Source organism: Serpula lacrymans, assembly GCF_000218685.1.
Source record: "Serpula lacrymans var. lacrymans S7.9 unplaced genomic scaffold SERLAscaffold_11, whole genome shotgun sequence".
In the NCBI taxonomy this organism is placed as follows: domain Eukaryota; kingdom Fungi; phylum Basidiomycota; class Agaricomycetes; order Boletales; family Serpulaceae; genus Serpula; species Serpula lacrymans.
The window spans coordinates 547,980-573,781 of NW_006763300.1; the positions used below are offsets into that span (position 1 = coordinate 547,980).

The following is a 25,802-nucleotide window of genomic DNA, read 5'->3' on the forward strand; positions in this document are numbered from 1 at the left end:
ACATCAGGGGAAATTTCTAGTGAAAGAAGGAAGATCAGCAGGTAGTAATTTAACAAAACCCTGAAATACTTACGAACTAATAGGATGATCCACCATCAATGCCAAAGATTCTCTTTGATTAATTTAAGAATAAGAATAAGAAGGAACTGTATACCTTCATACTGATAAAATACTCTGGTTGGCAGTCGTGTAATTTCGAAAGAGTTTGTCGTGACTCTCAAGTCTGTACCGCGGTTGTTTCGAGCCATGGTGGATGTTGGCCTACTAGAGCTCAAGGCGACTTAGGATCTTATATGTGCGCTTTTCTTTTCGATAGGGCCGAGATCTGTGCTGATATCAGTACTCTGTATCACGAGTATCGACACGTTGTTGCGAATCGCTCCCATCTTGTGGTTCTGAACCTCACTACATCTTCCGCACGATAATCAGTGCTTCTTTCAGAGATTTAGGGGCAAAGATAACTCGCGATAGGACAAGTCCGGCATAGCACAGTGTAAATGTGAGGGGAATACGTTAACAAGAAACCTGTTTCCCATACTGGTGCATGCTATAACTTCGCACCGCCATTGGGAAACCAGGCCGGATGAAAGAACGGTATGGATAAAAAGCACAACCACTCCAAACTACTGCCAATAGATCTAAGCTGCTCAGCAGCAACTCCCAGACTGCGACTGTTGTACAGACTGGCCTGGCGTTACTGTCGACGATTTCGCAGCACCTGAAGGCGTAGAAGTCGATCCCATTCTATAATACCATGTAAGAATCTCGAAATCATGATGTAGATCAACGGCGGCCTACCGGTCCTTGATCTGTTTAGCCATCGTCAAGAAAGCTTGTTCGACATTTGTAGCATTCTTCGCTGAAGTCTCCAGGAAAGGAATAGATAGTTGGTCGGCAAATTCCTGTTGAGTGTGTTAAGGCACGGTATGACAAAGCCCAAAACATATCACAATACCTTCGCCACGCTATATTCTACCACCTTCTTGCTAGTCAAGTCTGACTTGTTGCCAACGAGGAGCTTGTTGACTCCCTCCGATGCATAACGGTCAATCTCTTGCAGCCATTGTTTGACGTTCGTGAATGTGTCTAATGTTGCAGTTCAATAGGCAATTCGAGGAAGGAAGAGGGTATTGACAAAGCACCATTGTCAGTAACATCATAAACCACGATAATACCGTGAGCACCACGGTAGTACGAGGACGTAATTGTGCGGAATCGCTCCTGGCCTATGGAACAAAAATAACACATTGAATAATAGAATTCATCCCTAAAACGATGTGCAATTACCTGCTGTATCCCACTTTGAGAAATCAAAAGAAGTATTAGTATCTAGCAAGTGACTCATTACAGACCAGACACGCCAAAATGATGGTAGTACAAGGGAGCGCCACAGCCTTTTCCCGTACATCTGAGTCGCCATATTGTCCTTCGACGTTGGAATCCATAAAGAGTACAGCTCCCATGTATGGGAGTAGATAGTAGATAGGGATAGAAGGAAAAAGAAAAGTGGACATGACGACGACTTACGATTTGAAGTTTCACGGTCTTTCCCTCCAGTTCGATGGTGCGAATCTTGAAGTCGACACCAATTGTGCTGATGTAGCTCTCTGTGTATGTGTCGTCCGCGAAACGCAACAAAAGACAGGACTGAAAATGCACATTGTTGTCATGTCACGAAACAACGAACGTTGAAAAGAAGATAAAAGCGACGCACCTTGCCGACACCAGAGTCGCCGATGAGGAGGAGCTTGAAGAGATAGTCGTACTCGCTGGTGTGCATGGTGAAGTCGAACGGATGAGCAGAAGAGAATATAGAGAGGATGGCAGACGGAGGAAAGGGTGCAGTTCAAAGGTCGGTGGTGCTGCGTGACGCGTGGCCTGAGCGTGAAACTAGCCGAAAGCGCCGGAATAAGAGCACGGCCACAAAGGCTATAAGCCACCGTGACAGCTCTTCGCCGTAGACAGCACATTCAGTCCACCTGCGCCCTTTGTTCTTTGCCAACTCATCCTTATATATCATTTCTAGGTACCACTGAAATGCAACGTTGGACTAGCAGAACATCGGCAAAGACCTGCCAGATAAGTATTGCTTCCATTTCACCGAGGTCATCGCATTATCATCAGCGAAGCATACTATCACACATGTAAGTCTATTAGCCAATGTTGTAGAAGACATGCTCATTTGTTCTACAGAAATACTACTATTATAGCTAAGTTCGAGGGACGCTACTGGTGCACTCGGTCAGAGTACCTCCCGTATACGTGCAATATATTTATTATGGAATAACCAACTCAGTCCGCCGTCACGTTTAAAAGATAACCATCTCCAGATGCTGCTGAAATAGCCCATCGATTATCGTTCGGACCGCACCATTTTCGAACACTTCTATATCATTGATCATCAGTTGTTGCAATCCATCCATCTTTCCTCCGCTTGTACTACTTTAGAAGGCATCTCTCTTGTTGCGGTCATGGTGCCTTCACGCGATCACCTGCCATCCTATAGCCAGAGCCATGTTTCAAACTTGTTGAATATGGGCATGCGCCTCTCTTTACGACGTGTACGACGCCGGCAGTCGTTGCCCCATGTCTTGAATACAGACGCGCCTATATCGAATATACAGGAATTGTGAGTGTTGTTGTATAGCTATCGTTCACAGGCTCAAATGACCTGGGCTCTCAGTGTTTATCTTATCCCTATCCAGTATGCTCTTCGAATCACACACCACCCCATACTTATGACATTTGAACAGAATCGGCGGTCAAAATTTCTGGGTCACTTTTGACACCGGATCGTCTGATCTCGTAAGTCGTTTTCTACTGCCTACTGATTTTACTCACCATTTGCTGCTCGTACTCCAAAGTGGGTCGTATCATCGAACTGTACGGATACAGACTGTCACGCCGTCCCAAACTATTCACAGCTGAGTTCGCCGTCGCTCTCACTCTCCACTACTCCATTTCACATCCGTTATTTGATGGGCACTGTATTTGGAACCGTAGGCTATGATGATGTCTCGTTGGGACCATACCAGATAGCGTCGCAAACATTTGGTAAGAATGACCTCAAGTTTCTCGTAACTGTAAGACCTAATAAACGTTCATCGTAGCAATGGCTAATGAGACCGGCGGACTCGACCTCGCCGCTACTGGTAATTCTGGCCTGCTTGGGCTCGCTTTCCCGCTGGCGGCGACTATTCCACAAACGGTCGGGAAGACAATTCTTGACACCATATTTGCCCATCTCGATGACCCCTATCGATTCTTCGCATTTAGGCTAAGCCGTAATGAAACCCAAGACTTGGGCCTTTCTGATTCTTCTTTTACTCTTGGACAGCTGGACTCCGACATTGTAAAGGATATCAATCAGCTGACATTTACACCCGTTTTTAGCGTAGGCTGGGGCTCCTACGATTTCTGGAAACTACCTCTCCAAAGTATAACCATCGATAACCTCTCTTTGTCGTTGTCACGTTCGCTTATTCCTGGGGCCTCCACACCGATAGCTGTGCTCGATAGTGGGACCACGTTGATCTTGGGGCCTACCGTGGACGTAAATGCCTTCTGGGCGGCAGTGGGAACAGGTGGAGCTGCGCGATACAATAAACAAACCCAACTTTGGGAAGTACGGTGCGGCAGAGCCGTAGATGTGCGGTTTACACTAGGTAATACTGACACCTCCAAGGAATATTCAGTCCATCCTGAGGATATAAACTGGGCTGAGGGAGGAACCACGAATGGGTGGTGTACGGGAGGCGTGCAAGCCAATGACAAAGTACGCTGTTGTATTTTTCCAAGGCCGTGCATGAGTACTAAAGTTAGCAACCTATCCTGTATAAGGTAAATTCTGGTGACTGGCTCCTTGGCGATGTATTTTTGCGGGTATGATCCGATCTTTGTGCATTTATTGTCTAGTAGCTCACATGGAACGCTACCGCGCAGAACGTGTACGTTGTACATCAGGGCGCAACGTCTTCACAGCCCCCGATGATTGGCTTGCTCAACTTGACCGATCCATTGCTTTCTGCGACACAGTTTCAACAGGCTCGAGGGCCTGATACGGCACCGCTCCCAGTCGTCCTCTCAAAGGTTTCCTCGAGCTCTTCTATAGATGTGGACCTCACATGTTCGCTATCTGCACTTGGTGGTGTCTTATGTGGTGCTATTGTGACAGCTGTAGTATTGCATCTTAAACGACGCTCGAAAAGGCATTTTGTAAGAAAATAGCGTAACAGTGAAAGAATACATGTTCTAGTGTTTATCGAGCGTTTATCATAGTAGTTCAGGCTACATTAAGCGAGTCCAAGGAAAAGCAACATGGGGGGGTTACTTAGTACAACGTACAACAACTCTGAATGGATCAATAGGAGTACATGACGAAAGTGGATTTGGTGGCTCCGCGGCTTTACTTCTGCTGCTGAGTGTAGGTCGGCTGATACCCATACCCATTAGGGGCAGGACCGCCAACTGTTTGGCCAGGATGCTGATACCCGGGGTGAGCGACAGGCGGCTCCCATCTGAAGTTCAAGCGATGAACCGATGCAATATAGGCAATATAGGTGTAAAACGATAGAGGAAGCCTTAATGATTCTAGCGAAGTGTGATGCTTACCCAGGCTGCATTGCCACTTGCAACTGGCATATGCCACACATCCAAACATGGCGAGATTTCATGGGAATCAGCGGTACGAAACAGAACTCAAACCAGGTGCGCGACTTTGCTGCGAACATGGCACCTAGACGAAGAGTGGCTGATTCATATTCTTTCTTCATTGGAACATGTTGAGAAGGTCACGAACCGTTATGACACCTGGGACAAATCCTAGGTGACTGATCACCATCGGGCTTTATTTTTGTCGGACAGCCAACTAGAAAACGAAGCAGAGAATGATGAAGTGACCCGAGAGTAAATAACAGCTAACGTACTCATAATCGGCAGGCAAACTAAAGATGTGTACTATCAGCGCTCAAGTTACCGGCGGTCTGGATGTGACTCACAGAAGAAATCCATGCTGGCAGGGGTAACGACGATGAGGAAGAGGTCCTGTGTGTGATTGTGTAAAGCGTTACCCAACTCGAGAATTGCCGCAGGAGCGAAACCGTCGTCGGGGTGGGAGCAACTTGGTCAGCTGTGGCGCGAGCATCGGAAGCGCAGTACGTAATCGCGTTACTTCATATGGAAGGCAAGTATATAGCTTTAGTTCTCTGCTGTGGACCGTGCGCGAACTTAAGCTTGCAACGTGCGAGTTCAGCTTAGAAAATACTCATAAACGGGGCCTCTATCTGTACGAGATGGGAACCTTGATGATTGGGCTATCTGCATGTCACCCTCGACCAACTGCTGCGCTCGCATTTCTGATTAGTGTTGGTCGAAGTTACAGACTAGCCCCGATCAGTCGACAGAATGCCGCAAGCAAGATGAGTTGCAAGATCCTGTAGTCATTATCATTCCTTCCCTCTTACACTTACTGATCCCTTGGCCTCCCCCGCCAACGTCTACCGTCAAATTGCCTGGACAGTCATTTCCGCTGCGGGGGCCTCCTCTAAACATCTGCTATCGCGAGGCTTCGGACCTTGGGCTAACGTATAATGATAAGGCAAGAAAAGGAGAGTTAATGACGTTTTCCCATCTCGACTGGGCTATGCCATCTGTCTTGGTGAGTGGCTGCACACCGACGCACACCACATCACATTTATCTTCCCGTTTTAGTCCCTGCCCGACATGGTTAGCAGCACCTGTCAAAACGTCGCATACGATAAACCACTTTTGAGGGACGATTCTGATCCAAGTGCCCTAGTGTGTTCCCCTGCCCTTCTTCAGGAAAGCTTCCTGATCACCGTCGTTAAACCCTCGTTCTTGATGGGTCTATTTTTTACGCCACCTCAGGAGGGTCTGATGCCGGCAACTATCAACCTCATCGTGCGGCAAAACACGAAATGCATCGCAGCTCCTTGTATCCACAGATAATCAGATAGGACGAAGTGATGATAAATCCACGGATCCCTGGGAAACCACAACGCTACACTATTATGAGCATCAATACCATGGTATATTTAATTTATTTTTACTAATACAGAGTGTCGTTATTCCATGATGAAGCCCTTGCTTCGATTATGGGTGGAATTGTGCGGGTATACGCCCCTATGCTTGGTGAGTGGCTATAATATACCTTGTTTGACTTAGTAAACTGGTTTATCGTGACCGGTCCTATTGATCGCAAATACGGCTTCCACTGGCATTCCGGTGTATCACTGTAATATAGTGATATATACCGTGACGTTGGTCCTTTTTTCCAGGTTATGGACTGGACTGCGGAACACCTCTGATGAACGATAACGTAGATCCTACTTCGAAGTTGAGTATTTTCAAATTTCGAGTAAAAGAAAATTTCTCAGAGTTCCTGATTGGTCTGAAGTCAGCATCTTACTGCCGCCATTCTAATAAAAAGTCACATCGACAATAATGGAAGTGGATTCACTAGTTCCCCAAAAAGACTCCAAATATCCGTCAAAACCATAAGCCTTTCATTTCCGTCGCGACGCACCTCCTGGACGCTCATACGTAGTACCTAGCGGGGAAGACAGGTGGCAAGAAGGCCCGTCTGGAATTATCTTTTTTTGACATCACCATTCAGATATTCACTTAGGCCAGTGCACGTTCTTTCCTTTATGGGCCTGATAAGGATCAAGCTCCTCATCATTATCCTAGGAAAATGTTGACATTGCGCCATGTCTCATGGTGAGAAATTGTGCCTATAAAAATGGCCACCCCTGAACCATCCTCCTTCCTGTGCGATAAATTATCATTTTTGGAATCATACCTGATGAGTTCGAGTTGGTGACTCTCTGTCCAATGATGACATCTAGGAGCACTGACTGAAAGAGGCGAACTATGTATGACCGCCATGACAGCGGCCAGATCATTAGCATAATGAATAAACTTGCTTCCTCAGGCGCATGTCGGTGTCGTAGTACTGTCATCTTGTTGGATTATTCAGATTATTCTGTTTGGCCGAAGAAACTACATAATGACTTACACCGAGACTTCCCGACTTCTCATCACACCCAAATTGGATTTTCATGGAGATGTTAATTTGCTTCTGCTCTACGTCAGTGACTTGGGTAAATAACATCTCGACATCCCCAAGCAGACTTCGAAATCGCCCGCGCGAGGTTCCGTCCATGCTCGGACGCGACCGACTTCAAGCAACGCTTTAATGAAGCTCTCACCTCAACCAGAACCTCCTGAGATTGCTGTGTTACAGGCTGTTTCCTGGAACGAAGTAACCAGATTTTAGCTATAGTACTTATTCACCAGCGCTTCCGAGCTTTGCATCGCTTCTTAGCGGGCTCGATGCCAAAATCGGGATACAGCGCGAAGAACCACGTGGCAATAGGCCCAGCCTCCGCTCTGTCCCGACTGGGCTGACCCAAAGTATACCAACACCTCCACCGCCGTTACTCCCCACCAGCGATGTCTCGAGTCCAATACCAAACGACCTCGCCATTTGCGTTTACCCGTACTGTGAGTTTCTTTTCATCACATTTTCTGCGCTCACCCTGTCCTTGAGCGCGCTGACTTGTTGATTTTCTTCTTGCTCATTTTTGTTCCTACTCTAGCTTGCGAAACGATGGGGTCCATCTCTTAGCATATGGGGAGTCGGTGCTGGGACTGCCGCTGTTTTTGTATGTCTATCTGTTATGTTGATATCGTGTTTGAGCTCAATACCTATCACCTGTGATAGCTGCTATCCGTAACTCCGATCGTTAAGAAAGGACTCCTTGTCAACGTGCCACTGGTAAGTCATCGATTTTTCTCAGTAGCTTCATTGCATCAACGGAGCTTATCAAAACATCACAGCTGGGCAGCTATTACGAAGATAAAATACCTGCATCAGACAAGCCTTTCTAGTTTTGTCCTACATAGACGCCCTATAGGCATTGTTGACTAGTACCTTCTACGTGCCTCGTGTTTACAAGTCGCGATGTCTTTTGTTCATAGACTTAAACAATGGATTGATGTGAACTAGCAACGGGTCAAGGATGTTCTCGAAATTTAACCATAATTAGACAATAGACAACATGTGCCCTTTGATTGCAGGCAGAAACTGCTCAATCCATTCTCGTCCTCTCCACGGCGTAACTATCAAGGGTCATATCTAAAGTTTTGAGGGACACATAGTGCTATCCCCCTTTGGACTACTGGTGAGGTCAACACCTAACTTTCCCTCCAACGTTTTCAGAGCATTCAGGGTACCCCCTAGCGGAACATCTACGAAAATAATTTTTTGTCAGCTGTAACATGTCATAGAACAACTTTGTTCTGAATTCCAGGAATTTCACGTACGTATGGTCTCCATTCCAAGTTTACTTGCGGCTTTAAGATTCCTATTGTCATCACCGTGCATCATGGGTCATTCATTTGTACATAACGATAATTTTACTTCATTGACAACACTCACATTCCTATGTCGTCCAGGAAAACGGCTTGTTCCGGTTGGATTTCATTGCGCTTGCATGCCAGGAGGAAAAAATCAGGTTCTGGTTTCCTGTTTAGAGCGAAACGTTGAGCACGATCAAAAACCTTGTTTTATCAGGGACGAGACAAAAAGAAAACTTAAAAACGTACCGCATGCCTAACGTACTCGAATCACAAAAATCATCAAAGAGAGCGCGCAGACGGGGTGGGGTCGGACCCTCCTGCCAACCCAGGAATTCGAGCTCGGATAACGGAACAGAGGCTGCAGCTTGATTTATAACTGCAACTGACTCGGCGTTTGCATCTCGAGATGATAACGGTGAATCAGAGGGGCCATTATATTGCGTGAAGTTATTGGTGAGGGCTATGATTCGCCATTTACCGATATCTGTAACCAGGTAATGAGACGTGTCCAAGATAAAGCCAGAACAAGTACCTCGTAATCTACGGATAGCCTTCAGCATATGGTCATCAAACAACATCCCGCCACGCATCATTCTGCCAAATAACTAATCCAAACCAGTCCAGTAACTCTGATATGCATATGATGTGCTAAGGAAGGTTAGGCTTACCTCTCGTCCGTTTACGTCTAATGATTCAGGAAGCTTTGGGCACTCTATCGACGTCAGACTGAGTTGATTGCATGCAGTCACTACGATAACAAAGAATCAGGACCGACCTATGCCTCTACGTTTGCAGTATTCCATATACCACACGTTATTATTCTTAACGTCGGAGAGATCGCTACCGAAGGCTTGGTAAAAAGCGAAGAGAGGGATCTCTCCACGTTCGAATCTCTGCCACGCGCCTTGCTTTCCACGTGCCCCTCTATGAATATACCATGAAGCAGGTACAAGGAACAAGCAAAGAGTGCCACGAACATAGAACAATTCAGGTAGTTTGGAGGTACACCGAGTTCCTTTTCGTATTCTGCAACTGGGATAAAAGGACTACGGATGACAACACCGCCAATCTAGGACCAGAACTGTCAGCGACAGATCCACGGATGGGGTACGATGAAAATGAGTCTGAATTAAAAACACACGTCGAATATAACGGCCTTAAGATGCGGGGAAGTCATGCCAGTGGTATGTCCGTGGAACGTGGTCGCACACAGGTGGAGTGAAGTATAGGCTTTGGGTCCAGCTCGCCCTCGTTGATTGTACGCTTATCAGCGTGGACTAGCAAACTGGGGTTCCAGGCTGTGTGGGCAAAAGTAAACACAAGCTCAAGTTCGGGCAATCATGGTCACTGTTCATCCCGACGGCAAGGGTGTTCTGATAACCGGCCACGCGCCATACCGCCGGCAACTACATTTTGATGGTTAGAATGTACAACGGACGTGGTTCGGGTCCTTGCTACTTCGCTTTGGTCTGAACACGTATGTGAAGCTGAGGACTTCTGATCTTGAAGAAACTCGAGGCACATATGCCTTTGATTTGTTAGAGTTACCGCCGGGCTTGGACAGAGCGCAACCACGGTAAGGAGATCAGCGTTGGTATAATTGTGGTCAACCATCCTACCTACTTACCATGCTTACAGGGCAAGTATCCAATCACATACATCGCTCTTGTTTGCATTTCATAGCTTATGATTGTGTCTTCTACATGTTAACCGTAGTTCAATTTGCAAAGGACGAACTCTACTACGTTTTGACAGCGGTAGTATATTTGGCCCAAGATTTACACAAATATAATTTGGTCCGCCCGTTCCACTTTAGGCAATACTCTAAGTTGCGCTCGCCGAAGTTTGCACCAACACTCCAAAAAATCTTACCGACGTTACCGCACATTCTGCTCACTGGCAGCCATCTTGTCCACCATCACCACGCAAGTAATATCGCCTCTGTCAACATCGTCAACATATCATGGCAAACCCACGTCAAAGGCGTAAAACAAAATCCTCCTCTCACAAGACCATATCGCATTCCAAAAGGGCACAAAAATTGCTGAAGAAGATGCCTGGTAAGATCTCACTTGATACTTGTCTTCAACATCGACCACATCTCTCGGATAATGAATCACTGTTGTGCGGAGACTTGAAGACTGTTCTGTGCCCTCTAAATATGGGCCTACTCTAGTGGGACATACCGCAAGCGAACATTTCTAGTCCACTCAGAGTCATATTTCCTGGACTATATGCTCTCTGGCCTGTCGAGAGATAAATATTGACTCTCCCTTTTTCAGCAATCTGTGGACCCAAGGTTCTACAGGACGTATGGGACAAGGACAAGACTATCCGACAAAAGTGAGCGAATCCTATTCATCATGGCATGTGTGCCAGCATCGTATAGAGCTTTATTGCCATATATCAAGTTCATCTCTCAGGACTGAAAGTCCAGGGTGAAATCATTAAGCATATACCCCACATCCTCTGCTTCATTTTTTACCATGGTCATTTAGTTCAATGAGCATATTCACGTTGTGTGGCAATCTTTCATCTCATGCTTCATTATTCGCGACTCCCATCACTGACATATTCATTGTTTCTTGTGTTCCAGCTACGCAGCCGTGGGTCTGGCTCATACACTCAATCCCTTGCAAGCGGGAGGAGAGGAATGCCTGATTGAATATACTTCTGCGTCGTCCCGCTCTGATGCTGTACCAAATGTATCAACTTCATCTGAGACAACGTCAAAAACGGCTGATGCGCCACCGTCAACGCCCGCGGCATCCTCGATCACACCGTCTGGTATACCGCAAGGCTTTGGTAGAATCATCCGGGATTCAACCGGTAACATTATACAGGTTGAGGTCCCGTCTGAATCCAATGAAGAAGAGCTATTAAAAAAGAAACGCGATCAAGAAATAAAGGAGCTCGAGGCACCCGACGTGGATACGAAAGAGCTGGCCATTTGGGCGGCGGGTAGCTCAAAATCGCAAGGCAAGGACGAAGCGAGAGGAGAGGATGGACATAATGTCGTCAAAGGTAAGTGTATGAGCTCATTGATGATAGTGTATGGGGCGAGTCGGAGATCGCAAGCCTTCTAGGCTGCGATCTATTGCAGAGAATTATGGCATTTTATCACGAGACAGAGGAGGGATTCCCGACCATGACTCTCATTTCATCTTGTAAATTTCCAAGTTGTGTTTTCGTGGATAGGGCACTTCTATTTCTCACGATAGACACGGGAGATGGGGAATCGGCATCTTACGGTGGTAAATTAATCACCATTGTGTTTAACAGCTCTCGAACAGTTATCAGCAACGGCATCTACTTTAACGCGGTACTCGTCGAGTGGGGAAGTGGCATACTTGGCGCGATTGGCGACGCGATATGGCGGGGACTACGAGAGTATGGCGCGCGATCGACGGCTGAACACCGAGCAGAGGACGGCAGGCGAGCTGAAGAGGGCGATGAATAAGGCAGGGGGGGTGGACGTGTTTATTGGTCGAGGGCCGGGATCGTAGATGATTCGGCAAATGCCCAGGTTCCTTCTGAGGACGGGTCAGAAAGATACTTGAATCAAACAAGGAAGCACGAGCGGATATTATTACGCGAGGAGTTAGAAGTACGGAATGAGGTTCGAGGACTGACGAGTAGAGTCTGTGACTCGGAAGCAAAGCAAAGAGCGGGGGCTGGGCGTCATTGTAGCATTGTTGGTCGAGCAATTCACCCAAAAGGAGGGTACCGTGATGGAAGACGTATGTGCGATGAGAGACCATCTCGGTGATAACGGACCGGATTGGGAGGAGGGTTGTGACAGAAGGTGACTGGAGTCACGTCCGGGGGTTGGGCGAGAGGCCAAGGCTGTGTCGAGGATCTGACAGGAGAGGAAAGTGCGGCAAGTGGCGTGGAGAGTCGAGTGCTTCTGGTGTGCGATATGTTTTGGACATGAAATCAGTTCTTTACCGAAGGGTCGAAAAGAACTATGGGACCAAAAGCTGACCACACGTGGAACGTTGCTTTATGTCTTAATTGGCCATTATGGGATGTCGTAATCGACGACCCGGCATGCCCGCCCATATAGAGCACGAAAATTACTTTTGCTATCATAGAATGCTGATCACCAAAGACACCACTCGAACGCCGAAGCATAAGTACCGCTCGCTGTGACTACATGGGAGCACCATGTCCTCGGTGACGCGCTGCTGTGGGAGCTGTCAGGTGCACATGCAACCCACAGGCGTGTTCTCGACGGCTGGCGATTGCAGCGGGGGTCGACGTCGCCAAAGCAGACGGGTCAGTGAATGGAGGAATGGAGGCCAAACACTGGCACGATACGACGAGTGTGACATAAGAAGAAGTTATGACATGGCGGCCGTCGAAATGGTCCGCCACTAGTGCTTATGATATCTACGGAAGAAATGAAAATAAAGTCAACTGGGTATGTCAGTGGAGTGTCAATCCAGCCAATTTACGCGGAAGCAGACTGGACTGGCGTGTAACGGTCGACAGCGCAATAAGCGGGGCTTGAAAGACATCTTACCGGCGTCTTAGTGCGCATCTTGCAATGTTCACAATTTTAACGAACAAACTTCATTCTGGTACACTTACGAAAGTCACGGAGGCCGTGCCAAGTTGCCGCGAAGCATTCGTAAAGCTCGCCCGGCTATTGGGGATTGCTGCAGGCTGTGGCCCTCCAATGCGGCAACATTGAGATGAGCGTCCGGGTACGGATGCAAATCTGCCCATTGGTGCTAGATGTCCTCCGGCTCGTATGTTGCCCTGCCTAGCGCTATGAGGCTGGCAATGCGCCCAGCACCTCTCCTGCCAATGGAGATGCCGTTTAATTGTGCCATGAATGGTCACATCCAATGATTGCAATCAGTGCCTTGACACAAGCTCCACGCCTGGCTTCGCCCAAGATGGGCCTTTGTATAACCCAGACTGGCAAAGTTTCAGTGGTCCACGGCAGCTGCTTCAATCGCGATTGCCTTTCGTGTTGATGGGCCTACCACGGTGACTTTTTACCAAATCACTCTTTCTTGCTGTAATTATGTGTAAAGATCAAGATCTCTCTCCCATAACCGATGGCCCACCCCGTTCTTGTGGTTCCCAAGATATCGACTTCGACTTACGGCATCCGGTTTTTTCGTGTTTTTCCTCCTCTTCCAGGCAGTTCTGACCTGTGCAATTTTGGTTAAGCGCATCGAATCTCCGGCATCGATGCCAATAACAAATTCTTCCAAACCTGCCAATCTCATTCCTCGTGCTTGGAAACAGTACTTTAAAGCCAACCTTTAAAACTATCTGCATCCCCGTCATAGCCAGACACCCTTCGTCATTTACCCGCACAAGTGCAGGGTCTCTCCACTCATCTCTTTCTTTATCCCCATCCCCATCCCCACATGTCTCCGAAAGGCTCCTCGTCCTCGACACGTAGCGCTTCGTCCAACGCCGCACCTTACGCACGACGCGCCGCTGGTCAACCAAAGTCTTCTAGGCAACAGTTCTCTGCGTGCGGAGCTTGCCGTATGAGGAGGTGCCGCTTTTCCTCTATGGGCTAGTCTCTCCACAGCTAATTCGTCTTTGCTCTCTGCAGAGTAAGATGCGACCTCAAAGATCTCCCAGTAAGCCCTTCAGGCCAACAGTCATCCTGCTCAAATTGCAGAGAGCGAGGCATCAAATGCGTGTAAGTATAGCTCATCATCATCAGCCTTTACGTTTCTCATTCGCTTCATAGAGACGAGTTTGCCGAAGTCAAGGCTGTTAAGCTGCTGAGACGTGGCCGCCGCCTACAAAAAGCCGAGTAGGTTATCTCTTCCTCGTTCTCATCGATGGGCCTAATCCAAACCGTCTATTGTTAGAGCCGTCTATGGAAAGGTGACATCTGATGATTCAGCTGCATCATCTTCTGCGAACCCAGCCACAGTGAACACCGCCACGCCTCTGTCACCCATCTCGCCCATCTCTACGCAACAAACAAATATTCCCCAACTAAAGCTCGAATTTCTCAGCTCCCCCTTCTTTCGCAGATTCAGCGTACAACGTGACTATAATATTTTTTTTTGTTGTCTCTTTACTAACTTTCCTGTCTGCTATGATACAGGCCCCATCATCGAGCCGACTGAATTTACTGCTCGCTACTTTGCACATGTCAAAGGCTCAACTTCCCTCGGTATCGAGGGTCAAATCCTCGCAATGCTCCTAGTCACTTGGGCAGCATCGTTTGGCGTCAACGAATATGGTGTCGAGGAAGACGAGCCTCTATCTCCTACGTCTTCTGTCGGCTCAGATACCTCATCAGAAGATGCCCAGGAAACCGATCCTCGCCGCCGTATGCGTAAAATACGCGCAGAGGCCATGGCGAAAGAGATCCTTGGTCTAATCGATGCACATGGACTTATGCGCCATGGCACTTGGGATGGCGTTAGAGTCCTCTTGTTGATTCTTCCTCTCACCCAGGGTCAGTACAATATCTCCGTCTTCACCGGGACGATGCTGATTGCAACGTAACCTTGTTTATAGGCATCCAAGCTCCGATGGATAGACTAGTAAGTACGCTTAGCTGGCTTCTTAGCTTCTTTGCTAACGAGGTCTTTATCTAAAGACTATGTATGAGGCCACTCTATCTCAAATATATTCCCTCTGCAGTCTCGCCAACCCCTCCACCGTAAACAGCGGTCAGGGACCATATTGTGATGCCTTGGTTCGTGCCAGGATTTTCTGGTATGCCCATACCCATGAAGGTGTCACTACTGGCCTGCGAGGCGGACGTCTATTGTTGTACGTATTATATTTCGTTGTAAAAGATGCTCTGGCTCATGGTGATGACTTGATTTAACAGGGATGATGATGATTTGATTGCCTTTAGAAGCACTCTGCCACCTCAGTATTGCTCATCTGCCTCAGCCTCATCATCTATCTCAGCGCCTCCATCATCGATGCCGTCTCCGACTTCCCCAGTGTCCGCTGAGTTCTCTTTATCCTCTTTCCAGGACCCTCGGGGTCATTCGCGCGCCTCGCTCGCCTATCTTCTCACCACACATTATTTCTCGCTCGCACTCTCCGTGTCAGCCATTTGTCGTCGCATCCACGCTATACTCACCGGCACTCGTGCTCGCCGTCGTGCAGAGGCCGGTGTAGGTGTGGATGAAGAGAGTCTCGTAGAAGTTTGGGATGAGCTCGAAAGGTGTTGGGACCAGTTCGAGGCACTTCGCCGCGGCGCAGGGGGAATAGGCGGCATGGGTGGCGGCCTGATTAGAGGCGAAGATGTCGAACGATTCGTCAGCGGCTGGCAGGTCTTCATCTTTGAGTGCCATAACGTGATCCGCGAGGCGCTCAAGCAACACATCATAACACAATCACCGCACGGTAGCCCTACGCTGGACGCCACTTCTGGCCCCATCCACCCTTCTACTACTGCCCAGAGGTACTCCTCGGCATTGCGTCTCCACGCCTATGCTACTCGTCGCTGCCGCAAGGTTCTCCCTGGTGTGTTGGGGATCCTGAAGAGGCACCTCGCTGTCTCATCGAGCGGATTTTTCGCATGGGACGCTGGCCTTGTTCGAGATGGATGCTTCTTTGCTGGACTCCTTCTTGCTCAAGGTGAACTTGAAATGGAAGATATCGAGGTTGATATCAAAGAAGAAGAAGGCATGTCATGGGACGTTGACGTGGAAGAAGGCGTTGAAGTGTGTCTCCGCGCACTCCGAGAGATGGGTTGGGCTTTCTCGAAGAGTGTCGAGCGGGAAAAGACTATTCGCGCCGTCTGGGAGAGCCGTGTTGCCCGTGAAGCAGAGGTTACGCGTGAACGGAGCCGTCGCTTTGCAGAATTTGAGAAGGAGCAACTACACCAAGCAGCTGTATACCACAACGTTCACCACGTTCAGGACAGCTCCCAGTATCTCGCCGACAAGCTGCACCATGCTGCAAATATAAACTCGTACGGTCGTGTTGGGCAACATCCTCAATCGCTAACCCTCGTCTCCGCTGCGGGCCAATCACGCCCTCACCTACCACCTCTCTCGGTGGGCTTTTCATACATGGACAGTGCGCCAAGCACTGCTGTTACCGAGGATGGAAACTGGTCTACGTATACACCTCCTACAACTTCTGGCTCTATGACGAGCACTGTTGCCACGCATCGTAGCTCGCCGTCGGGTAGCTCCGGGTCTCCCCCACCTCATCTGGGTACTTCTGGACCTTTCGCTCACCATCTCCCGCCCATCCAAACGTCGTTCAAGAACGACAGTGATGCATTTTACAGTGGCGTTGCTGACCTGGATCCCTTCACTTTCTCTGTGGATGGTACCGCTGCCACTGCCGGTTTAACCAGCCCTACTCTTACGTCGCATTCGTGGTCGTCGACGTACCCCCATCAACAAAATCATATGAGCCCATCAGGTGGTTATCTCGACCCGAGTGTGGTGTTTGCTGGACCTGGAGCTGTATTGACTGCAGATGCGTCTAGCGAGGATGGTTGCCCACACTTTGGGTCGGACTGCCATGGGTTCTTTCATTAGAAAATTTCCCCATTCTCATAGAACGACAAATAATTGACGGTCGAGTTGTCGTCAATACTCGAACATTTTTAATTTTTTTCATCGAAACATCACTATGTTTTCTTTGACTTCTTTTTTTACAGACTTGTATTCAGCATTGCTCTATTTTACCATTATATTATCTACTCTTTGCATTGCAGTATGAATGTTATCATTACTTTCTCGCTTTCATCGATTCTCGTTATCCTAGTAAACCGTGGCTTTTTATTGTATCTTATCCCACTTGTCATGTTATCATGCCTTCGTCATGCAGTCTTCGTCCGATTCAATTTACTCTCCCAATACATTTTTAGCATTATGATGATGACTCGGACTTGTGCGTAATATTTCATAATAAACCCGAGTTTCAACTTTCCTTTTTTAGCCATGTCGTAAGAGATGGTTGAATCACATTTTTCTCACAAAAGCGAACAGCAGCTAGAAGCACTAAGCCTGGATTCGTGGAGTAAGTCTATTGAAGCTTACTGGAGCCTCAAGGCGGCCATATGTGTAGATGTGATGCGAGTACCCGCTTTGGTGCTGGTACGGCGTACAGACTGGTTGCCATAATGCGAACTTTGTGCCCGACAAGGGTTGAGCAAGATCCAGGACGACGACGGGGTGTCGTTATGGTTGGTGCATGTACAGGAAATGAAGTGGAGAACAGAAAGGACACCAAACCTGTGTAGTGCTGCAAAAGTATAGATTGTGGATCGAATCTTAAATGCACACCGGAATGGTCGTCAATGAAATCGAAGCTTGGGTGCAAACCGTTTGTGTTTGGTCGGGATGGCTTTCTTTTTGGTCGTCATTTCTGCATATGGTATGTCCTCGGCATAATTACAGATTTAATGGCGCTAGAAGAGGACCCAAAAATGAAGAGTCCGACAAAAACTCCGTGACTGGTTGTTTTCTCCCAATCCAGCGTTCGCAACTACAGAATGCCTGCGGTACACGGAAGTTGTAGCAGAATACTACGCTGGCCATGTCTCTGATCTGTGATGGTATCAGCGCATGTCAGTGATCTGACATTCAATATGTCAATGCCGCACCTCTTATCATCAAACTCCTGACTAACCGTGGGTGTCGAAGATCCCGCTGTTTGAGTTCAGCCCGCCATTGTCAGCTGCCCAACGTGCTGAATGCTATTGCGGCTCTGACGCGACGCCGTATCTGCACAAACAATACTAATGCCGCACATACATAATGATATGGTAATATTTCTCATTCGAAGCTTGATGTCCAATCCTGCTTAGCCGTAGCGCCAAATGATAGCGCTATAGCCAAAACAGTCGTACAAGAAACCTCCTTCTCGAACATGACGAGAATCAACCTTGAATGTTGTTGTTCTCCACGCAGAAAGCCTCGTGTCCACGGATCCCCACAGAATATCAGACCCATTCGCTAATGTATTCGTGAACAAAAGAGAATACCTCATCTGAGCTGCTACGACGGTCTTGTACTAATTGGTCGTGCTTCTACCGCGGTCGGACTGTATTCGGCCTCCGCAAGGATTATCACTTCGTCGACGAAGACCAATGTCCACCATTTTATCCGTGTACCCATGCTATGTTGCCGCACTCATGCCACAGCGATAAACGACGGTTGGTCGCGTTTGTATTCACTGGAATGGCATAGCCCGTACTAGCACAAAAGGTTTATTATTATCGCGCTAGCAGGCACCGCAGTACAAATCATGATCATCAGGTCATGGCGAATATTGAATACCTAGGCCTAAAATCTTAAGCCTGCAAGCTATGGCTACCTTCCTGTGGTAGGTGGGAATTTTATTTATTTATTTTTTGTGCTTCTCATCCGCATCTTAACAGCTCCAGAAAAGGATTTCATTATCAAGACCTGTGCCCAGGTTTTCTTGATAACAATACGGAAGCCAACTGACGTTCATAAGTTCGGGTATGTAACATGCGGTGTCCACGTCTTATTTCCTGTACAAGAAAGCTAACGTGCTGCTCTAGGGCTGTATTTTTGGCGAGAAACCAGGCTATTGATGTCTTGGGGGTACACCCCAACTAGTAGAAGGAGCGACAAACTTGTCAACATGGTCTGCTGCGCCGCTCCAAGCGTGGGTTATTCACCGAAGGCACATCAACCTGCCTGCCTGCAATTTTTTGGGGGATTCTCAAGCTGATGAAGCTCAAATCTATTGAAACCGCGGTGAAAATTTTACCTCTCGGATGCTGAACAACCATGACAAGGGGTCGTGATGGTCGCTGCATTTATCAAAAGCACGCACGCTCACACCCCGGTGGCACCATACGCCTTTTCGTACCTTGGTCTCCCGGTGTTATATGAGGTGCGGGTGGCGGTGACCTGTAGCCTCTTATGCGACGTATTTTACCAGCATTAGTCGATAACCCTAGCTTACCATTCGACAGGTCCCCCCACATGCTTGTGGTCATATTGGCGTTTACGCAACAACAGCGAACGTGCATCCTGGAACACTTAAATGTGTACAACGATTACTGGTGGGTTTTATCTCGTGATGACAGCGGTGATGATTGACTGGTGGTATGCAACAATCAATCCCTTGAAACCATTTTTTTTCTCTAGAAGAGCCCTTTGCTCCGCAGGCGTTAGAAGAAGACCGGGGCTTGGCCACTGCTATAATTTTACTGTATTCATCAGTGGGACCTTCGCAGTTATCCGCTGAGGTCCTTTGTTTCCTCCGTACCACTGGGGTAAGTCACCGCTCCCCGTACATCTTATTGCTCCGACTGATATTCATGCCAAGGATTCATATCGATTCGGGGGCCAACATGTCGAGGCACATATGATATCGAGAGCAACGATCACCGATACTGATCGGTCCACCACCTTGAAGCGTCGCAACCTAGGCTCCGTGCGTTGGCAGAGATGAAATTTTGGTAACCGATCAGTTTTGCACAAGGTCGCTGAAATATTCTTTGGCCTTGAAATTCCTCTCGGACGGCGTCTTCAAGTTGACGATATTATCCAAATGGACGTCATCAGCGGACGGAAAAACTTCTTGCTCCATTGATGCTCCTTGGTTCTTGTATTTTTATTCCAGCTGACCGCATAAAAGGACTTGTAGTCACCCATATCCTTCTACCGGAACTTCAGCGACCAAGGTAGCCGCTTCGGACCATCGTTATGACTCGGAATTCCGGGTTTCATTCGAAGCAAGAGCCGCTATCGCCAATGGGTCGACTAATGCAAGAGCGTGAAGCTGTGAGGTGGGTATGATTCACGAGATACATGTTTTCAAGTTGATTCCGGGTAGGCAACAGGATATAGCGTCTAGCACAGTGCTATGAAAATTTAAGAGTCTACGGTTCCATCATAGGCGGCACATAATTGCATCGCTATTGGGAAGTCGGGTATAGTAGTAAGCGGACTACTTAATATGTTAGTGGTACCCCTGGTTGTTGAGATCACGACACCATCCCAAAGCTATGAGGCGCAGTTACTGCGACTCATCAAGCTCTTGGAGAGTGACAAAGTACTTTGAGCCCCACAGGCATACTTGCAGAATAGCAGAGGGAGCTGAAATTGTACTTTGACGCCGCCACGTATTCAGCCAGCGCTTTCAGCCACAGCCACCCACCGCTTTTATACTTGTAGTCATATTTCTTTGGCTGATTCCCACTTTCCCTCTGTGAACGCTTTAACCAAATCAAATGTCCTATTACTCTGGTCCATCCCCCAATTACTCTGTGGATCGCGCTCACTCGCATTCTAGTTCACATTCTCAGCACCGACATCACTCGCATTCTTCACGACACAATTCTTCATTGTCATATGGCCCCCCAGCGGGCGCAGACCCCCAGCTATGGCAATGGTTCACTACCGTCGACACCGATCGTTCTGGTTCTTTGAGTGTAAACGAGCTGCAGAGTGCATTGGTGAATGGTGTGTGTGCTTGTCCACATGGGTAGATAACACAAAGCCGTTAATCAATATCCCCGATTTCTGCATTCAGGAAATTGGTCCAGTGAGTATTGCTTGCCTTTTGTTGTTGTGAGCAAGTAGAACACGGATTTTCCCATCGTTTGAGAGAGCGTGTCATGGCCATTGAGTTGCTCTTTGATCATAGTTCCTATTCAAGAGGCACTCTTTCTTTCTGGAAAATCCATGAGCTATGCAATAAGGAACATCAAATTTTGAGCGCGCCTCTCACCCCTATTGTCTTCTAGAATTCGACCTAGACACGGTGAAGATGCTCATGAACATCTTTGTACGTCCTCCTGTACCTAAACCCCTGCTCTCTTAACAAATACTGTTGATTATGAAATAGGATACGGATCGCAGCGGAACCATTGGCTTTTCAGGTAAATACGTACGGTGCAGGGATATCTTACTTGCGGCCCTAACGAGGCATTCTTTCTTAACAGAATTCGCTGGGCTGTGGAAATACATCGCTGATTGGCAGCGTGTTTTCAAGCACTTTGATAGGGACCAATCAGGGTCTATCGAAGGGCGGGAGTTGGCCGAGGCACTACAAAGTTTCGGATATAACCTCTCTCCCCCCCTCCTCACAATGTTGGAGCACAAGTATGGTTAGTGATTTCGATTTGATAGCTGACAGGTCGTGATATGATTGGTTGTGCCACTGTATAGCATCAGGCATAGCATCTTCCTACGGTCCACCCCCTGGGATCACCTTTGACCGATTCGTAAGAGCCTGTGTCACGGTGAAGACATTGACAGAGGCGTTCCAACGGTAGTGCCTGACACATTTTTGGACTATATACTCTTCTGATGCTTCGTCCCTTGTAGCGTTGACACCGACCAAGACGGCTGGGTACAGTTGAGTTACGAAGAATTCATGAAGGTACGCATATACTTGGCGAGATATCATGATTTATTGCTCATCGTCATCATGGATGGTTCAGATCACTCTGTCAGCACCTTGAGACTCGGACGGGAGCAAGGACTCGGAACAACATCGCACGGCCATCACAGTCTGACCTTGTATCATTGCATTCTGTGATTGTAGTACGGTATACCAATATGCATCAAAGAATTCTGTGTTTGATGTATTAGATTTCCCATATGAAAATAACAATAATGTACCAACATGTACTACGTATACAAAGAAATCCGAGATGTAGTGATGTGCAACATGGTTCTAGAAACCTACAATACAGATCAACGTGCGCCATAAAAAAAAATGGGTTTTAACACACTATCTTTGGTCGAACTATGCTGGGCTTTTATCACCTGAAGTATCTTCTATTGTCGGTCCTCGCCCCTCAGTTTTCATATCCATCACGCGCCAAAAATCACATCCTTTTCCATCATTTTGTGCGCCAGCATAGCACGACCACCAATAACGATCTGTCTTCCCATCCTGTCTATTCTTCATATCTGCGCGTAAAACAGTGGGCACGCCACACTTACACCGCGGAATACTCTTGGGATGAAAATCTGGGCGATAGAACCGGAAAGTGATATTTATACGACAATTTGAGGGTTCAGGAGCCAAATGCTCATCACGAGGGAATAAGGGACGAAAGACGTCGAGTGTTGGTTGGGGCGGGATGGAATGCTTGAAGCGCTCTTGAGTAGAGGCATGCATGATAATCATCTGAAAGACAACGGCGATGAGTTTGTTAACCACGTAAAGCAGACTGAAGGATACGAGCTCACAGAGTTATGTGTAAGTGGAATATTAAATGTTCTAGCGCACCGAGAGCCAATTTCATCACTAGGAATGACTTCTCGTAGACGGAAAACTCTCCCAGTCCCTTTGATGGTGGATGAGAAGTGACCTTGCATGCTATAGTAATTATACATGCTTACCGAGGCTCAAGGATGCAATTGTGGGATATGGGCCCAGGTAGGTCAATTGGTCTGAATGAAAACCCACACTCTCCTTTGCACCTTCATAACAGTTGGAGGCAGCAACATTAGCGCGCCATGTCTGGCCTTCAGTACCTTTGCCAGCCCACTCCAATGGATATCTATCCCGTTTACGCATTTCTTCGTTCACGACGCGTTCGATATACTGACATGCTTCTTCCATGACATCAGGAAAGACCTCTGGAGGGTCGGTTTTTCTGCCATTATACCTGATAAAACGCAAGTTCATACACTGGGATTGGATTTCGACTGGAATATACACACCAGAACTGCGCGGCTTCCTGCCATGATGGGTCGGTGTCTACGCCATCCGTCTTACGCGCATAGAACGAAGTTCGATGAGGGCTTTCGACGATGCGGTCAAAGAGCCACCACTTGTTTCTCTTCCAGTCCTGGGATAAGTCGATCATTGTGTAGAACAGTTTGCAGGCCAGCTCTGGCGGTAGAATAGACAGGTGCATTGTGCAAGGTGTGTGCTGCGATATCAGAGAAGGATTGGAGAGCGTCAGGGGAGGCAAACGAGGAACTTTCTGCGCAGACGGTGGTGGCTGGCGCAGGACACACATCAGATCTTTTACCGGTTTCGATGGGCTTGGATTGGAAGAAGCTTTAGTTGTGTCCTTGATCTTGGAACTAGATGCGATGTTAAGTGGGAGTGCGTCGTCGACGTCTTCCTTTACACGCTTTTTGCGATCTGGTGTCCCTTCAGCGTTGCTATCAGCCATAGAAAAGGGTTTTAGCCAGCCATCGAGGTCAAAAGCTCGTCGTTTTCTTCGACTTGGGGGTGTTCTCTGTCTTTCCTTGTCTTTGCGATCTGTATTGTTTATGATATCAGCAGCAGCTTGAACGTCTCCGTTGCATTGGACGAGGGAGTCAAGAATAAGACTTTGATGCGGAACAGGTATTGTCAAAAGGCTAGATACGAGGGCAATGAGTGTTTCTGTATCTTCTGCAGCATCCATGGGCAAAACATGAAAAAGCTCCTATAATGACTCGGTTTCCTTACGAGGTCGCCGGCGGTTAAGTTAGGTTTATTCATTTTACGGTGCCGTATTGCGGGTGTTGTAGGCAGTGAGATCGCTTAGAACAGTGACCTTGTTCGGGAGACTCTCGTCGCGCACCAGCAATGAGGCCATCCTACTATCGTTTAACCTTCAACTTACAGGTTGTACGTGTTCACCCAAATACTGAAACCATGGGCCAGCTTGAGAACGGTTGTGTTTCCACGAGTGTAGACAAGGATGACAACTGTAACCCTACTCCTCAGATAAGGCGGAAAGACTGGCATTACTTTGTGACAGTCCCAAAAATCGTGAGCAACATATATTTGTCAAAATACCATTACTGAAAGTGCTGAATATTGCATTTGACATGTGTAGTTGGCCGTATTTTTAGCCCTTTTTATTACCGTCCTCGTCCTCGTCCCGCCATACTCTTTCCATCTGGTTCACCCGAGTACTACAAAGCAACCTTTCTCTGAAGCTCTCTCTCCAATTTCGACGCACTGTGCTAGTGCAAACCCCATCACTTCATCCGAATTTCGCCAACGTCAGAAACATCTTGCCCGCATCCTCCACGACAACAATATAGTGGCCTACATAGCCGAACCAGGTGCAAATGCCCTCTTCTTCGGAAACATATCTGGCTCATCGTGGGGTTTGTCCGAGCGGCCTCTTTTGCTAATGGTATCCCCTGTTCTCAAGCATGGCGAGGTTGAGGCCAAGATAACGATCCTCACGCCTGCATTTGAGGAGACTCGGGCCCGTCTGCTTACCATTCCAGGCTCTGGTGTCACTTATGCTGCGTGGCCCGAAGATGCCAACCCTTATTCAATAGCCATCCAATCGCTTCCGGAGATTGGGAATATCTATGTAGATGAGAATATCAGGCACTTCATCGTAGATGGCCTCCAGCAGGCTGTGCTGGGTATCCAGGTCACTTCGGCTCCTGCAGAGATCGTCCAACTTCGAGAAAGGAAATCACAGACCGAACTCGAGCTCATGAAGTGTGCAAATGAGGTATCGTCCTCTCTCTTACGACCTGGTGATCCAAAGCTAAAACCTTCGACCTGGATCTATCTAGGTTACTCTTCTCGCTATTCGGGCCGTGCAAGCACAAATGTATATCGGCATACGAGAATCGCAGGTGCGCCGTATGATGGAGAAGGCTCTGTCAGCAGCTGGTTTGACGGAGACATTTGCGCTCGTGCTTTTTGGTGGTATGTATACTTATCCAATCGCACAAAGACCATAACACCCGATTGAGGAATGTGCTGTTTTGTCCAGAAAATGCTGCTTTGCCACACGGGAGCGGCTCCGATCGTGTTCTGGACACCTCGGACTTTGTTTTGATCGATTGCGGGGGAGCACTTTTCGGATACAACAGCGATGTCACGCGGGTGAGTGTTAAGGTATAGCAAAAAGCCATTCTCTAAAACGCGGGTTTCAAGACATTCATGCTTGAAGACTCATCCATTCCCATGGACCACGTCCTTTACTGGGGAGATGTGCACGCCGCACAAAGGGCCGCTTACGATGCAGCCAAAGCTGGTGTGGTGACTGCTGAAGTAGACGCAAGCGCAAGGTCGTCCCTCCGAATTCGTGGTGTGGAGCAGTTTTTCACTCACAGGCTAGGTCACGGTGAGCGTCCATGTTTTGGTCTTGAATTATCTGCGATATTCATACCTTCGTTTTAGGTATTGGTTTGGAGGGACATGAAACTCCCTATCTTCGTGGGGGAAGTAACGATATCATCCAGACGGGACACACATTCTCCAACGAGCCAGGTGTATACATAGAGGGCAAGGTCAGAAATGGCACGTTCATGCAGCCAATAGTTTCAAACTGATGATACCTTTTGGCATGTAGGTTGGAGTACGTTTAGAGGATTGTTTCTATATAGACAAACAGGGGGACGCTGTTTATTTCACGGAAGGCGTCGGGGGTCCTTCACGAAGTCCGCTATACCCATGATCGACCTTGTTAGTTCTTAACAGATATCTGACATTCTTGATAACGATACCTAATGTATGTATATATGTAAAATGAGGCCAGC

General features: G+C 47.8%; 10 protein-coding genes across 10 annotated transcripts; 5 read left to right on the forward strand and 5 right to left on the reverse strand.

The window, feature by feature from the left end:
• Window positions 1-448: 448 nt before the first annotated feature.
• Window positions 449-1,902, reverse strand: SERLADRAFT_396608 (uncharacterized protein; the record flags this gene model as incomplete). The annotated part of the gene is made up of 7 exons (XM_007321314.1): window positions 449-744; window positions 799-902; window positions 956-1,086; window positions 1,143-1,226; window positions 1,288-1,300; window positions 1,528-1,647; window positions 1,715-1,902. 7 exons carry the CDS (start codon window positions 1,778-1,780, stop codon window positions 648-650), a joined length of 615 nt encoding a protein of 204 aa, XP_007321376.1.
• Window positions 1,903-2,754: 852 nt separating this feature from the next.
• Window positions 2,755-4,182, forward strand: SERLADRAFT_333790 (uncharacterized protein; the record flags this gene model as incomplete). The annotated part of the gene is made up of 5 exons (XM_007321315.1): window positions 2,755-2,805; window positions 2,865-3,054; window positions 3,111-3,775; window positions 3,841-3,882; window positions 3,943-4,182. Coding segments are annotated over 5 exons (1,188 nt in total), but the record flags the coding sequence as incomplete, so codon positions are not given.
• Window positions 4,165-5,106, reverse strand: SERLADRAFT_474148 (uncharacterized protein; the record flags this gene model as incomplete). Its single annotated transcript, XM_007321316.1, has 5 exons — window positions 4,165-4,517; window positions 4,612-4,735; window positions 4,799-4,867; window positions 4,926-4,943; window positions 4,998-5,106. The coding sequence occupies 5 exons, from the start codon at window positions 5,008-5,010 to the stop codon at window positions 4,406-4,408; spliced, it is 336 nt and encodes a 111-aa protein (XP_007321378.1).
• A 2,360-nt stretch (window positions 5,107-7,466) lies between these two features.
• On the reverse strand, window positions 7,467-9,727 carry SERLADRAFT_474154 (uncharacterized protein; the record flags this gene model as incomplete). Its single annotated transcript, XM_007321317.1, has 11 exons — window positions 7,467-7,524; window positions 7,620-7,685; window positions 7,745-8,271; window positions 8,347-8,387; window positions 8,462-8,548; window positions 8,629-8,866; window positions 8,915-8,987; window positions 9,051-9,094; window positions 9,158-9,306; window positions 9,360-9,451; window positions 9,524-9,727. 9 exons carry the CDS (start codon window positions 9,557-9,559, stop codon window positions 8,159-8,161), a joined length of 873 nt encoding a protein of 290 aa, XP_007321379.1.
• A 534-nt stretch (window positions 9,728-10,261) lies between these two features.
• SERLADRAFT_474155 (uncharacterized protein) lies at window positions 10,262-12,329 on the forward strand (the record flags this gene model as incomplete). Its single annotated transcript, XM_007321318.1, has 4 exons — window positions 10,262-10,442; window positions 10,665-10,725; window positions 10,979-11,406; window positions 11,665-12,329. The coding sequence occupies 4 exons, from the start codon at window positions 10,346-10,348 to the stop codon at window positions 11,886-11,888; spliced, it is 810 nt and encodes a 269-aa protein (XP_007321380.1).
• A 1,440-nt stretch (window positions 12,330-13,769) lies between these two features.
• On the forward strand, window positions 13,770-16,886 carry SERLADRAFT_440847 (uncharacterized protein; the record flags this gene model as incomplete). The annotated part of the gene is made up of 8 exons (XM_007321319.1): window positions 13,770-13,879; window positions 13,964-14,053; window positions 14,105-14,170; window positions 14,229-14,410; window positions 14,471-14,827; window positions 14,890-14,915; window positions 14,972-15,147; window positions 15,209-16,886. 8 exons carry the CDS (start codon window positions 13,770-13,772, stop codon window positions 16,884-16,886), a joined length of 2,685 nt encoding a protein of 894 aa, XP_007321381.1.
• Window positions 16,887-18,778: 1,892 nt separating this feature from the next.
• On the forward strand, window positions 18,779-22,046 carry SERLADRAFT_474168 (uncharacterized protein; the record flags this gene model as incomplete). The annotated part of the gene is made up of 12 exons (XM_007321320.1): window positions 18,779-18,819; window positions 18,871-19,390; window positions 19,476-19,603; window positions 19,657-20,119; window positions 20,174-20,795; window positions 20,866-20,877; window positions 21,080-21,120; window positions 21,181-21,214; window positions 21,278-21,442; window positions 21,504-21,606; window positions 21,663-21,717; window positions 21,779-22,046. The coding sequence occupies 8 exons, from the start codon at window positions 20,564-20,566 to the stop codon at window positions 21,797-21,799; spliced, it is 663 nt and encodes a 220-aa protein (XP_007321382.1).
• Window positions 22,047-22,086: 40 nt separating this feature from the next.
• Window positions 22,087-23,314, reverse strand: SERLADRAFT_372236 (uncharacterized protein; the record flags this gene model as incomplete). The annotated part of the gene is made up of 4 exons (XM_007321321.1): window positions 22,087-22,473; window positions 22,536-22,633; window positions 22,689-22,957; window positions 23,013-23,314. The coding sequence occupies 4 exons, from the start codon at window positions 23,312-23,314 to the stop codon at window positions 22,087-22,089; spliced, it is 1,056 nt and encodes a 351-aa protein (XP_007321383.1).
• Window positions 23,315-23,403: 89 nt separating this feature from the next.
• On the reverse strand, window positions 23,404-23,863 carry SERLADRAFT_474172 (uncharacterized protein; the record flags this gene model as incomplete). Its single annotated transcript, XM_007321322.1, has 1 exon — window positions 23,404-23,863. A coding segment is annotated over one exon (306 nt), but the record flags the coding sequence as incomplete, so codon positions are not given.
• An 80-nt stretch (window positions 23,864-23,943) lies between these two features.
• On the forward strand, window positions 23,944-25,720 carry SERLADRAFT_440851 (uncharacterized protein; the record flags this gene model as incomplete). Its single annotated transcript, XM_007321323.1, has 7 exons — window positions 23,944-24,060; window positions 24,128-24,766; window positions 24,831-24,966; window positions 25,034-25,146; window positions 25,198-25,387; window positions 25,444-25,553; window positions 25,616-25,720. 7 exons carry the CDS (start codon window positions 23,944-23,946, stop codon window positions 25,718-25,720), a joined length of 1,410 nt encoding a protein of 469 aa, XP_007321385.1.
• Between the last annotated feature and the right edge of the window lie 82 nt (window positions 25,721-25,802).